General features: G+C 46.0%; 1 protein-coding gene across 2 annotated transcripts in view; it reads left to right on the forward strand.

Moving 5' to 3' along the window:
- Positions 1 to 1,321: 1,321 nt before the first annotated feature.
- ASB13 (ankyrin repeat and SOCS box containing 13) overlaps positions 1,322 to 15,186 on the forward strand; it is a 93,284-nt gene continuing 79,419 nt past the window's right edge. Inside the window, exon 1 of one of the 2 annotated variants that reach the window (XM_069229297.1) lies at positions 1,322 to 1,458. In XM_069229297.1, the coding sequence (XP_069085398.1) occupies positions 1,428 to 1,458 (31 nt within the window). In that variant the 5' untranslated portion in view covers positions 1,322 to 1,427. The remainder of the gene's footprint in view (positions 1,459 to 15,186) is intronic. The other variant, XM_069229298.1, reaches the window with a different exon arrangement.

Below are 15,186 nucleotides of genomic sequence, written 5' to 3' on the forward strand. Positions count from 1 at the left end.
AAGGTGTCAACATGAGAAGAAAACCTGTCCTGCTGACGATATGGAAACGAGGAAGTCTGAAAGAAACATAAAGACTCCTTCACACCTAGATGACTACATCTTGAATGGACGGAGAGACTATATTCATAATGCGGCGGATGAAAGGTCTAAAAGAAGTATCAGAACTCCTTATCATCTCAAGAATTTTGTGATGTATTAATGTATATCTTTGTAATATTTTATGTTCGTTTTGTATTTGAGTTTTGTTACATAGGAGGGAGATGTGTTGTATTGGAGGGAGAATTAGAACCTCAAGAGGTTCGAGAACGCGGGGCGCGAAGAGGGAGAGTGACGGTTGTGTCAGGAGAGGAGGTTGGGATTTTACTGATGGAAACTTGGATTACGGAAAAATAAGAATAAAGAGAATATCACCGTTCATCATTCTGAGTCCCTTATACATTATTACACTGTTCTTTGTAAATGTTTTGGGTACAAACATTCTTAGTCTTTGTAAATGTTTTGGGTACAAACATTCTTAGTCTTTCTTCGACGTATAAGTCCTGTCTATGGTGGCAAGTGTTGCCATTATTTATACATTAACAATAACGTCTGCACGTGGTCATTTGCGTAAGCTGTACAGAAATTCTATAAAGGGCGAGACGCTTTCATTTTCAAAGTAAAACATGCTCTTCAAAGTTAAAAAACGTCAATTTTTTTGTGAGACGGAAATGCAGCACAACGTATGGTCCTTTACCTATAAAATCAAGGGGGCGGGGGTTCCAGGGCTGCATACGTAGCCACAATAAAGCCCATCTAGAGACTGCACTACGATGACGTAGCCTCTGCTGTGTGCAGTGCTGCTCGAGCTGCAGGCAAGCTGAGACACAGCTCTCCGTAGGGGCGGAGCCAGCTTAGCTTCCTGTGAAAGTGGAGCTGAAACACAAAGCTAGATACTGCAGGAAGCGGGAGGTGTCCAGAATATACGCAAAGCGCAAGCGATACGTGTATTACGGAGAACGATAAACTTTGTAGAACAGTAGCAGGGCATAGTCCTCGGAGGAAGAGGAAGTGTATTTGGACCAAGACTTAGACTAGGAACACCTGCAATTCATGAGTACGGGTTGAATGTTTCTAAGAAAAGAAACTAAAACAAAGCAGCGCTTTAACAATTAAGCAGCCAAATACATTGCCAAATCATTTAAAGTTAATGTAGAGAATGCTTTCAAGGCTAGCGAAGTCGATTAGTGGTTTATCAGTATTTGTGAACTCAGTGCCTAAGCAATATGGCTTTCATTTGGAGCCGAACGTGTTGGTGTATCCCTTACGAGTGCCCGGGCTAGTTGTTTATGTTTTCAATGAGAAATAGTCTGGCCTCAAGTGGAGCTGTATGCGATGGGCGAAAGAATGGTTGAACGAGCCGGCACCGAGGGGCAGCGGTGAGAGGAGCCATGGCCATGTACACCGCAGGTGGAGACATTGGTGCGTGGGGAGTAGCAACTGAAAGCAAGCCTGCAGTTGTTTATCCTTCAAAACAGTGGGGTAGGCGAGGCGTAATGTAGGCTGCCTAATTAACAGGGGTCGGAGGAGCAGCTTTACCATGAATGACGAGGCAGTGAGGGTTGTTATACTATAAAGAAGAGAGACAAAGAGAGTTGTTATACAGTTCAGAAAGGAAATAGACTAGGGTTATGCTGGTTATCTCTGCTTTGCCATATCGGTTGTTTTACCATCCAGGATGACCACCTTAGTGCACCTCACCAGGGACTGTATTTTTCTACTCCTGAACTTTTGTGTGATAACCCAGTGCATTTTAGGGGTGTTCTTGGTTTGCTGGAAATTATGTATAAGGGTAAAGTCAAAGGCTGAATACAGACACCTCTCAAACTCTGTAGTCTCTAAGAAGGGCGAGTTTACGTGGTTTTGGAGCGGAGCCCATTGAAATCAGCTGAGATGGAACATTTTGTAATGCGAAGAGTGTTTTTAGGATCCAGTTAAAGGCTGAAAGGCAGTTTGCTTTTTTCAAGATACAGATGAGCTCTCCAAACGAAAGTGGGGTGAGGAATACTCCCAACAGTGACAACAAAATAAACCCCTTCTATTTTCCCGCATGGTTGGTTGGTGTTTGCTACATTTTGAGTGTGGTTATTTGGTAGTTCTTGTGCAACCTTAACCAAAACTGATACTTACCTGGTGACAAGATACAGAACAAATTTAACTGCTGGATCCTGTAACAGCACTTGTCTTGTTGGTTCAGGCCATGCTTTGCTCACATGCGCAGGAGTAGCCCGAGCCTAACATTTGACATTCATAAAACATCTTCTTTACTTTGGCCAAAATGGACTATGTTGCTGGAACATTTGTAGAGTTCCTTCATTGCTGCGATGTAGAACAATCCAGTGGTGAAGCAATCTGCAATGGTGGGGGTAAGATAAGGAAAAGGAGAAGCGGTTCACAGTGAGGGAAAATAAGCATGGTGGAATAACCACTAGAGTTAATGAAAACAATACAAATACTACACACTTATCCTTTAACAATGACTAAACGATGCAGATCAATTTTAGACAAAGAAAGGGTACTTTTTTGTTTGTTTTAGAAATGACAGTTTTTAGAGTAACCGCAAAATATCCTCCAAAATGTTTGGATCCTTTTGAGCTTCTTAGTACCACAGCACATCGATTTCCTTTGTTGTCACCTCTAGTGGAATTGCCACAAATCAAGTTACTTTCTTCATTGAACCCTTCATGATATTGGAAATCCATCATAGCGTTCTTTGCTTCATACTTGACACTGATCACAAACCACCAGCAAATCATCATCAGAAATAAGTTCATGATCCTTTTTTCTTACACTTATCCACTCTATTGAGACACCGCCTTTTCCGGTTATCTAGTTTAACTGGAGACCTAGGCTTGTAAATCACTCTAATTGAATTGCTAAACTTCGACATACTTTCTCTGCAAATCTAATCTTGACCTGATTCCCAACTCTGATTACACAGTCTTTGGGCCCTCTCTTGGAGTCATGCCATCTCTTTATCTTCTCCAGGCTGAGTCTTGAGGATCAGTATCATGCATATTATCACACACTCTGCAGGACTTATCTTTTGAAAACCAGTTTGGATTCATAGTATAACAGGTAATGTGACCACCTTTGAAATCCCAAATAATAAAATCCTATTGTTGCGTGGAGTCTGGTGTTATGCCCAAATATTCTCTTGTATATGTATACTCCTTGACATTTCTTTTGTTGTCTTTGACATACTGAATACAGTCACTCTTAATTCTGTTAACTCTTTCTAGTAGACCATTGTTTTGGGGAGCATATAAGCTGTGTGTGTAGTTATGTCTTAGGACTTGACTTCTCCTCACTTAACTCATCAGTCATTGTTTCCGTAGCATAACTCATCAACCATCATTCCTGTAGCATAAAATACTGAAGTAATGGCACACTCCTACTGGTCATAAAGCCATGTCTTTAGGTGTTTCCTGAAAGTTAATAGGTCTTGGGTCTGGCGAAGGTGGAGCGGTAGGGAGTTCCAGGTCTTGGCGGCCAGGTGGGAGAAGGATCTTCCTCCGGCGGTGGTGCGGCGGATGCGGGGAACGGAGGCGAGGGCGAGGCTGGCGGAGTGAAGTTTGCGGGTGGGGGTGTGGAAGGTGAGTCTTTTGTTGAGGTATGCTGGGCCTGTGTTGTGGAGGGCCTTGTGTGCGTGGATGAGGAGTTTGAAGGTGATCCTCTTTAGTATTGGTAGCCGGTGTAAGTCTCTGAGGTGGCGGGTGATGTGGTAGCGGCTTGGGACGTCCAGAATGAGTCGGCAGATGCGTTCTGGATTCTTTGCAGCTTTGTTTGGAATTTGGTTGTTGTTCCTGCATATAGGGCTTTTCCGTAGTCCAGTCGGCTGCTGACCATGGTGTGGGTGGCAGTTTTCCTGGTTTCGACGGGAATCCACTTGAAGACTTTTCAGAGCATGCAGAGGGTGTTGTAGCAGGAAGAAGAGGTGGCGTTGACCTGCTGAGTCATGCTGAGTCTCCTTTGTCGAGCATGGTCCTGATGTCGTCTGTGGCAGCGATGAGTACAGTCTTGGTGCTGTGGTGTTTGCGGAATCCAGATTGGGAGGTGTTGAGTGCCTTGCTGTCTTCCAGTAATCGGGATATTTGGCTGCTCACGAATATTTTGATTACTTTGGCTGGGAATGGGAGGAGGAAGATTGGTCGGTAGTTCTTCGGGTCGTCTGGGTCTGCCTTGGGTTTTTTCAGCAGGGCGTTGACTTCTGCATGCTTCCAGCTTTCTGGGAAGGTGGCTGACCTGAAGGAGTTGTTGATGGTGTTGCAGAGGTGGGGAGCGATGATGATATTTGCTTTATTGAAGATATGGTGTGGGCAGGGGTCCGATGGTGATCCGGAGTGGATGGAGGCAATGGTGTTGGCGGTGTCGTCTTTGTTGACTGGGGTCCAGGTGGGCGAGGAGGTGGGTGTTGCTTGGGGGGTTGGGTTTGTGGGTGTTTGTAGTCAGCTGGTGGGTCTGGGGGTTGAAGCTGTTGTGGATTTCTTCTATCTTTCGACAGAAGTGGGTTGCGATTGGGTTTGCAGAACTCCTGTGATGGCAAGGGTTCGTTGGAGCAAGTCTTGGGAGTGGAGAGCTCTTTGATGATGCCGAAGAGCTCTTTACTGTTGTGAACGTTGGCATCAATGCGGTTTTTGAAGTGGGTCCTTTTGGTGGTGCGGATCAGTTGGTGATGTTTGCGTATAGCATCCTTGAACACAATGTGGTTGGAGTTGGTAGGTTCGCGGTGCCAGGTTTTTTCCATTCTGCAGCATAGCCGTTTGGATTCCTGTAGGTCTGGGGTGAACCATCTGGCCTTGATTCTGTGGAGGGTGTTTTTTTTTTTTTTTGAGCAGTGCAAGGGTGTTGCCGCAGTCCTCTATCCAGCGATTCAGGTTGGTGGCGGCTGTGTTGGGGTCCGTGGTCTCGGGGGTGGGTCCTGGGCGAGTGTGGAAATCAGTTGATCCGTTGATATTTTGCTCCAGTTGCATCGGGGGGGTTGTGTGCGGTGGTGGTGGGTGACTGGCTTCTGGTAGGAGAAGTGGATGCAGCGGTGGTCTGTCCAGCTGAGTTCGGTGGTGTGGCTGATATAGATGTGGTTGCTGACTGAGAAGACGGGATCGAGAGAGTGGCCTGCGGAGTGGGTGGGTGAACTTATGAGTTGTTGAAGCCGAGGTTGGCGAGGTTGTCTAGCAGGTTGGTGGTGTTGGCGTCGTTGTTGTTTTCTAGGTGAAAGTTCAGATCGCCGAGGAGGATGTACTCTGTGGAGTCAAGGGCCTTGGTACTGACGATGTCGGCGATGGCTTCGCAGAATTGAGAGCGGGGGCCTGGGGGTCTATAGATCAGAGTTCCTTTGAGGGTGGTGTTGGCGTTGATGTGGATTCTGAAGTGGAGGTGCTCGGCGAGTTTGAGGGTGTCATGGGTGCTGCTCGAGACTCTGATGGTGCTTTTGTGGACTATGGCGGTTCCTCCTCCTGGTTTGTTGGTGCGGTCTCTTCTGGTGATTTTGTAGCCTTCAGGGATGGCTATGGCTATGTCGGGTTCTGAGGCCGAGTGTGTCCAGGTTTCGGTTAGGAAGGCGATGTCCAGTGAGGTTGAGGTCAGTAGGTCCCAGAGTTCAATTGCATGTTTGTGGATGGAGCGGGTGTTGAGTAGTATGCAGCTGAGGTAGTTGTCAGCAGGTCTGTTGTGGTGCTTTAGGGTGCAGGTGTGGTGGCAGGCTTGACAGGAGGAAGGTCCGCTGGTGTTCTTTGGGGAGGACAGAAAGCAGGTGGAGGGGCGTCCTGGATTGAGGGCGTGGAGATCGCTGGCAGTATAGTGGCGTGGGGAGGTGTGGGGGCCTTGCGGGCCAGGGGGAGTGGCGCTGGGTGTGGTCCAGGCACGGATGGGCGCAGACGGGCTTGGCTTCGGCGCGCCAGCGACGCGGCCGCTGCACTCGTCCGCACCGCGGCTGCCATAAGAGGGGAGGTGGGAGGGTGTGGCAGTTGGGAGGAGGGAGGGCTGGGCGAATGGGAAGGCTGGGGGGATGGGGCCGCAGGGTTCAGCGGCGGGAAAGGAGAAGAGGTGGGAGAGGGGGGCAGGGCCGCGGGGACGCAGCAGCAGGGTTTTGGGAAAAGAAAACGGACGAAGCCCAGGAGGCAAAAAAAAACAATAAGAATAAACCAGCAGAGTGGAGGCGGCGCGGGGTGGCGGCGAGAGGAGCGACCTGCCTGCTGGAAGCAGGGTAAGGGTTGCTCCTGTTACCGCTTCACGGCTGCCATAAGAGGGTAGGTGGGAGGGAGTGGCAGCTACTGGGCGAATGGGAAGGCTGGGGGTGTGGGGCCGCAGGGTTCAGCGGCGGGAAAGGCGAAGGAGAAGAGGTGGGGGGAGGGAGGCGGGGCCGTTGGGGACGCAGCGCCTGGGTTTTGGGAAAAAGAAAACGGACGAAGCCCAGGAGGCTAAAAAAAACAATAAGAACAAACCAGCAGAGTGGAGGGGGCGCGGGGCGGTGGCGAGAGGAGCGACCTGCCTGCTGGAAGCAGGGTCGAGGGTCGCTCCTGTTACCGCGCCGCGGCTGCCATAAGGGGGGGAGGGAGTGGCAGCTGGGAGGAGGGAGTGCTGGGCGAATGGGAAGGCTGGGGGGGTGGGGCCGCAGGGTTCAGCGGCGGGAAAGGCAAAGGAGAAGAGGTGGGGGAGGGGGACGGGGCCCCGGGGACGCAGCAGCAGGGCTACGGGAAAAGAAAACAGACAAAGCCCAGGAGGCTAAAAAAAACCAATAAGAACAAACCAGCAGAGTGGAGGCGGCGCGGGGCGGCGGCGAGAGGTGCGACCTACCTGCTGGAAGCCAGTACATTGATAATTTTATAATTTACAGTGTTGAAATCCTCAGTCATTTGTTAAGACTATTCAAATTTAGCATGTTTTTCATGAGTACCCTCATTGATGAAGTATTCATGGAAAAAATCCTCCACAAAATCAGAATAATATTTGCATAGAACTAAAAATGAAGCAAATTGATTTCTATTCCCAGGAGGTTGCACTTCTTTGATTGCTTTTATAGGTTAATGTTTTGGCTTATTTTGAGCATCAGATGTACTGTTCCCTAAATATTCCACTGCCTTACATAAAATATGTACAATACTCCATTAAAAAATGCTATGCCTTTACTCTGAAGAGTTTCAAGTAGTTTGCATTTATGTTCCAGCGTGATTGTTGGAAAATCTGACGCTTACCCCCAATCTACTGCCCAAGGTAGGCCCCTGTTCATAATCACTTATTCCGTTTGAATGGATGAAGTTTACAATTGAATGCGAAGCGAAGCGTGTCAGTATTCCTTAGACTCATTTCGAGTACAAGATATAAACAGCATGAACTGTCCTGCAGTGGGGAGCAGCATGAGTTAATGATTAAGTCCGTGTTAATTCATGAAACTAGTGCTTGCATGAACGAGTTACCCATGCATCAGTGTGGGCCTGTTCATAATATATGGTGAGCGATTCCATTTTTGGTTTGATCCAACGCCCCTGTTGCACAGTCAAATATGGTGGGTTCTTGGTCTGTTATGTGACTGCTACATTTGTTTGTATATTGTGCTCAGGTTCAGGAGTATCACGATCTCCATAGCTCCAGCTTGCTCCGTAGGGACATCTTCAGTTTATAAGGAATCCGCCTGCAAAGGCTGGAGAATATGCACCTTTGTCAGATTTGCACCCTCACTTTTCTATAGGGCATAAAACTGCGCATCTGGAATGTGCCAGACAGTTCCCATTGGCTTTGTTCAGTCCGCTGCATCTTGTACAGCTCATACTGGTTGTTAAAATGAGTTTGCAGAGCTAAGAATATCTTATCATAGCCCCCTTTGCTACTCATGCAGCCAAATAGAAAACCAAGACAACAGAAGTGTATTTTTCACATATGTAGGGTCAAATGGGATGATCTGTTGCATATAAGTATGGGAAAATATTAGCAATGTTTTATAAGGACAGGACTAGTCTTTTAAAAAAAGGGTCAAAATGGAAGAAAAAGTGATGCTTACCATCCTGTGAGGAGAAATGTTATTCCTAGTGGTAATAAGCATGCCCCCTGGAATGATGTGGCAGAGGAGCACCAAATGATGTGTCAGGATTTACTAAATTATGGAGCAAGAAAAGGCAAATTATATGGGATAATGCAACACATTTTTGATAGTATCACTTCATTACTGTATCATTTTTACACTTGGTAATACTGTCTGGGCAAATATTTCACCTCATTAATACCTGTTCGACAACCGAAAACAGAAAATAAGCAACTGGTCTATGACCAGCTATGCTTTGCGAAGCATCTTCCACTACGTGCCAACATGCAGCCACGTTTTTAGTACATTTTTATTCATTTGAGCTAGAATTTTTTTTTGTGTTAAAATCAGATGATGGATTATGTGGGAAATCCATAATTATGCAAAAATGCCGCCAAAATGGAGTCGCATTATACAAAATTTCCTAGTTATTGTAAAGGAAAGTTTTCAGTTCTATCAAGACACGAAGGCAAGGATTATTCTGTTCCTTCTTTGCTTTTTTATTAGCAGCAGCCATAAGAAAGTTCACATAACATAAAAATACTAAAACTGTACTCATATTTCCCGATACTAATCCATCACTAATTCTAGTTGGGTTCCAGAGTAGCGTGCTACTCGCCAAAAAGCGCTTCGACGCCTCGTCAGGGGTAGTACGCGCTATATAAATACTATTACAATACAATACAATACAATAACATAAAAAATATCTTTCCCATAAACGCCTGGGAAGGTAGAACTGAAAACATTGATACAACAGCCGATCACAGCCAGTCCATTAATAAAGTCTTTTGTCTATAAGCATTCCCCCCTTTCTTCATGCTACGAACAAAGCGTTATCGGAGTTTTCTACTCTTGTTTAGAGGAATCAGTATCTGGAAAAAACAACAGGGCATAAAGACAGATTCTACCTCTACCATAGAATCACATGATCATACACTTAACTATATCATGAATCATACACATCAGAATTTTAAACAACAGTGACTACACCAGCCCGTGACTTGTACAACAACATGGCCAAAAAATGTCATCCCAATTTACAAAGAATAAGCATTGGGAGGGAAAATACTGGTGTCCGATCAGTGGGTGGGAATAATCCTCATCTCTGTATCCTTAATAGAATCGAAACCTTTGATTTACAGTAGTTAGGCCATTTTGTATTTTGTCCCAGAACCGGAGGCGAGGATTATGCTAGTACACAGCTTACTCACCACCAAACAAGCCATGTCCATTACCGTCGGACCCCCTAAGAAGGCTTCGCGGACCCCTAGTGGTCACCGGACCACAGATTGGGAAACACTGCCCTAGTGCCTCTTACCGTGTGTGCTCCAAACATACAGGTATTGATGCTTGCCTTTTGCATCACGCACCTGACCCAGTGGGCTATGATCAGGGAAAAAACTGCCTTGAAAGGTTTCAGAATGGAAATCAACAGTTGACTATCACCAGGAGGTTGCAACTCCTTTGTCATTGCCTCATAGGCCTCAATGCATCTCACTAAACAGTGTTTGGAGTTGTCTGGAAAAGCAGGGTAAGACATTACTCTGGTGTGTGTCCTAATGCGTCTAGAGATATGGAAGTTAACCCCGCCTGGGTAAAAACCTTACCTATATCTCCAGAACACTGACATCTGAAACTCTATGGCATGACACCAAGCAAAGGAGCATGGCCAAGTTACCTGAATGTTCCCTCCTTGAAAGATACTTATTACTCTGCCATGAAAAGAAAAAGATGGAGCACACGATTAACATCCCAACAGGATGAGTATCTTGGAGTCGGAGACACAAACAGACGGATGCCCGGTAGTAATTTTTGCACTAGCAGATGTTCTCCCAGGGAGGCTCTCAATAGGATCATGATCCGCTGAAATCGCTTAGCGGAATTAATTTACTGACCTGTAAGCCATCCCACTGGCCGCCAATTCTACTTAATAGTTCAACATCAAGACAATCCCGGAGCCCACAGGATCCAGCTCCCGTTGCACACACCAAAGTGACCACCTGTGCCAGGCAGATTTATATCTGCATACTGTGGACGAGGCCCATGCTTGTGTGAGATCTTGAGCTTGTTGTGAAAGGCCTAGAAGGTGTCCTTGTTTCTGGTAATCCACCACAATCTTGAAGATGCTGGAAGTTCCTCTCCACTATCGTGTTGGAAGATGCCCGAAGGTGTTCCGCCGTCACTGAGACCTTGTGTGAGGGGCAGTATTCTCAGAAGTCTCTGGCAAAATCTGAAAGCGTTTTGGATTTTGTTCCCCCAGACAGTTGATGTAATGTACTGCAGAGATGTTGTCCATCTTCAGTAAAACACAACACTGGACTCTGTTCTTGGTCTAACATTTGACTGCAAAGGAAATATGTAGGGACCTTTCTTGAGAAGACCAACTTCCACCTGTGAATAATTCTCCACAGCGGACGCCCCAACCTATCATGCTGGCATCTGACTCGATTATGAGGTCCAGATTAGAGCAGAAGATGGCTCTCCTTTTCCATGAGTCCATGTGAGATAGCTGCCACTGCATTTCCTCCTGTGCATCTGGAGTTAAGAGCACTAGCTCCACGTCGACAGACCTTGAGGAAGGTGTAAGGCCTTCAGGCGTTGTAAGCCTTGCTAGTGCAGGGGTCCTGGAAAAATCACATGTATTGAGGAAGAGAGGAGCCCCACTATGTGCGCCACCTGCCGCAATGAGGGTTTGTCCTTCACCTGAGTTTTGCAGAGAGCCTGTCTGATAAACGCCAACTTATTGGAGGGCATGCTGAGTGAAGATGCTACCAGGCCTCGGACAAAGCCAAAGAAGGTCAGAGACTTTGCTGGGATCTGATGGATCAGACTCACAATTTGCAAGTCGCAAAAACGGATTTTGCTACATCTGGTCCTAAGTCCCCCAACTTAGGATCCACTTTAATCAAAAACGATCTGAGGTGCTCTCTTGACAAGGTGCAGTTAGTACTGCCCAGTAAAATGTTGGCCATTGGGCCCAGTTAGAAAGGATCTCATGGGAGATAAGGGTCCCAGAAACCTTGGCATCTTCCTCCATGTCTAACATCTTTGTTATGGGGCCTGAGACGTCGAGGAGCTTGTGCTGGCATGCTCTCAAGACCGATCAATGCCCTTCTTTGGGTCTCACATATATTTAGCAAGAAGGATTGCCATTTTGGAGTCCATTTCAGGAGTGAGCACAGCTTTGCCTTCTAAGGAGGGGCGGGCATTCCACCCAAAGGCGGTTCTGGACCTCTTTGTCCAGTTTCCCGATTTGGCTCGCCACATAGGAGGCCACTTTTGGACTTGGGAATCGTTCAGCAGACTTAGGGTGTATTAAATTGTCAGAATCCAGCATATCTTCGAAACCCGTTGTGGCGGCAACTGGAGGAGAACCCCTGAGGAAGGGCACCAAGGCCTAGATTATTCTCCATCCACGCAGACCCTGCTGGGGGATCATCAGCACCTGGGTCAGTTGAGGGAGGCGGGTTGTAGCTGTGATGGGTCCACAAAAGGTCCCCAGTGGGCAGAAGGGGAGTCTCCAGAGTCAGAAAAGCTTGCTTGAGCCTTGCGAAAGCATCCTCATCCCTAGTGCTTCCACTGATAAAAGAAACCTATTCTTAACCCAGTGGACCCCAAAAGCTATCGTCCAATATCCCGACTTTCACTGCTGGTCAAGATAGTGGAGAAGACCATGAATCAACAACTAGCCACCTTTATACAAAAAAAATAATCTTCTGGATTAAACTCAGTTTGGATTTGGATGTGGCCACAGCATTGAGACGGCCTTGATCATGGCAACAGAGATCAGGAAGGCACTTGACCAGGTAGTGAGAGCTCGATCTTTCAGCTGCGTTAGAAGCGGTCAACCACGAGCTGCTGTTAGATTGCCTTGACAGCCTCAGAATCAAAGGGGCCGCGTTGGTCCTGCTAAGATCCTTTCTTATCGGATGAGAACAATCGGTGGCATTATAGATGGTTGTGTCTGAACCCTTCTCTTTGCTCTGCGGGGTTCATCAGGGGTCCTGGCTAAGTCTAACATTGTTTAACGTGTATCTCACCACAGCCGATTTAATCAGATCCTTTGGAATCTCACTCAAGTCATACACCAATGACACACAGATTGGCGTCTCTCTTTTCAGCAGTGACAATGACACTGAAACTAGATTCAGTGATTGTATGCGGGCAGTGAGTGACTGGAGGAATAACAATTGCTTGAAATTAAACTCTGGGAAGACCGAGGTCTTTCTTTTCGGCAATCAGGTTTCCTTTTGGTCCCCGACCTGGTGGCCGCAAGAGTTGGGTGATCTCCCGACTCTAGTCAGGAAGGCTCGAAATCTGGGAATGTTAGTGGACAACAAGCTAACATAAGATGACCAGGTCAATGCAGTCATTTCTTCCTCCTTCTATATATTGAGGATAATTAAAAAAAATCCTTCCTTACATCCCTCCTGACTCACAGAAAACGGTAGTCACATTCCTGGTGCTCTCGAAAATAGACTACTGCAAGGGCCTATACACAAACATGCAACTGCAATTTGTGAACAAACTGCAATCTCTGCAAAATACAGCAGCATGATTGCTGCTATGGATCCCAAAATTTTAATCCGTCTCTAATGCCATTAGGAAACTTTATTAGCTACCAGTCAGGCAAAGAATCATCTTTAAGGCGCTGTGCATTGCCTACAAAGCTCTGCACGATATAAGGCCAGACTATTTGAAAAGCAGCTTAAAATGATACTGCCCATTTAGGACTTTGCGGTCGTCTACAACCAAAAACGCCATAGTTCCTAAATTCAAACACTCCTCTTGGGGCAGAAGAAATTTTGTAATCTGCACAGCTAAAGCATGGAATACTTTACCCATCCATGTTAAATCCATGACCAATCTCCTCTCGTTCTGAAAAGCCTTGAAAACATGTCTGTTTGGCTAACGGTGTGCTCTCTCTCAATCTGTTATAGCAGAGTTAGTGCCAAGACACCTCTGGGTATTGGAGTGCTCTAGAAATATTCATAAAATAACATAACAGAGTTTTTACTTTTGATCTTAGCTTTACCGGGTTGAGGAGCAGAAAAAGGTAGCCCACGAGGTGAAGCGCCCGAAGGCACGGAAACACCTTATCTCTCAAAGATGGGTGTAGGGTAGGCAGCTGCCAGCCATTCTAGTTTCCTCCCAAAGAGATCCATCGCATATGACACTGCAGTGTGGCTGCATTAGTGCACTGCATCACAGAACTCATCCGGAGGAAAATATTGGATCTGCTCCTCCTCTGTAAAATATGTCTTCTCGTCCTGCATGGCAAGGATTTGAGGCTCAAGGGATAGCAAGAGCAGTCAGCGGTGTGATTAGCTCGAAGGGGCAAACCAGTTAAACCAGTGTTAAATTAAATACGGACCACAAGGAATGTCATATGAAAAGATGTGCTCTAAGCAGAAGAATAATTGAGACCCTCGACACAGCAGGGCGTCACACTCCAGGCTCAGCGGGTAAACAGACCCGGGACCGCGATTGGTTGCACAGCATGTCTGTTACACTTTATTTGAAGCTTGGCCCAATCACAGGTCCCAGGGGAGCGACACACACTCTCTCTATTTGCAGAGGTGTCCCTTCAAGCAGTCAGCTGTAGACACTTCTCGCCGATCCTGCCAAAGAACTCATTAAGGGACGAGAACTTTCCTGCAAGGTGCCGAACTGCAAGGAGTAGAAATGGGGAAAAACTCACCTGAAAAGACGCATAGGTAAGAATGGTTTTGCGTTTCCCAATTTGAGAATTCCATTTAGAAATTCGCAAATTGGGTAATGCAAACCCTATGGTGCTGGTAGCCTAAGGCCCTCTCTGATGCAGCCCTAAAAATATTTGTGGATATTTGAAGCACACACATGCCCTAAAGGCATGTGTGCGCTACATGTCATTTTTAAAAATGCATTTATAATGCATTTAAAAAAATTGCACATGCTTACCAACAAATTGGATTGGTGGTAATTGCATTTCCTAAATGCCCAATTCGTATTTAGGAAATGCTTGATACATGTGCTTTGGAAATTGCAAATAGGAATTCCCTATTTGCGATTTCATATTTAGAGAATCGCGATTTGCGATTCTCTAAATGGGGTCGCAAATTTTAAGGAATCGCTATTTTTGCGTTTCCCTAAAATTGCACAGCGAATGCCTTTCCTACATCTTGAAAGGCATTTTTGCATTCGCAAATGGCCGAATTTTGCGATTCGCACCGTTTGCGAATGCCAAATTGCTTGATACATCTGGCCCTAAGTGACTTGCTGGTGACCTGACTGGTGACCTGACTGGCGACATTATACAACGTTTTCTGGACAAGGGCTTTGTGACTAATACAATGGCAGCATTAAATATCACATTAATATCTAAGGAGGCAAAGCCTCTAGAACTCTGCACATCATATTGCATGATAGTTATCTTCACTGTAGAATTAAAAACCTACATGAAGGTATTGGCTAAGCATTTGTGGCACTAATGCTTTAATAGGTACACCGAGCAGCCTGGACACAGATAGACATTTAGCAACATCAGACTGGTGACTTACATGGTTGAGGGGGTGCAGAAGAAAAAGGTTCTGGTAATGTTGATAGGCCTCAATGCTGATAAGGCTTTCAGCTGGGTTAACTGGTTTCCTTGAATGGATGCTGTGGAAAGTTGGCCTAGGGTATAATATGCTACAGTTGATGTGGACTAATTATGCCCATGCCACGGCGAAAGTGCTTGGTCTATAGTATAAGGCCTGAAACATTCTAACTGGGTAAGGACAGATACCATTTTCCTTATGTACATTGTTCCCCCATCGACAAAGCAGAGCCACAGTGATCCCCAACGCATTAGCTTGTCTTCATAGATGTTTCATTTCACACTTTTATTACACAAATTGCTAGTGCTCCATCTCTTTGTACTCCACTACTACAAACTAGGCTGTGGCTTTCAGCGTACTTTACTATTTGCTATTTTCTTATTGCCTGTAGTCTCGACCCCTCACTTGTTACGTGAGGCTCTGATGTAAAAATATAAATATTTGGAGATTTATAGCATGAGTAACTGTTTAGTGTTGCAAATATGAGTTGAATACACAATTCACAGTTTGTTTTAACCTTTGAATAAATCAACTGTATCTCACCAAAAATGTGCA

This window comes from Pleurodeles waltl, chromosome 4_1, assembly GCF_031143425.1.
Source record: "Pleurodeles waltl isolate 20211129_DDA chromosome 4_1, aPleWal1.hap1.20221129, whole genome shotgun sequence".
Classification (NCBI taxonomy): Eukaryota; Metazoa; Chordata; class Amphibia; order Caudata; family Salamandridae; genus Pleurodeles; species Pleurodeles waltl.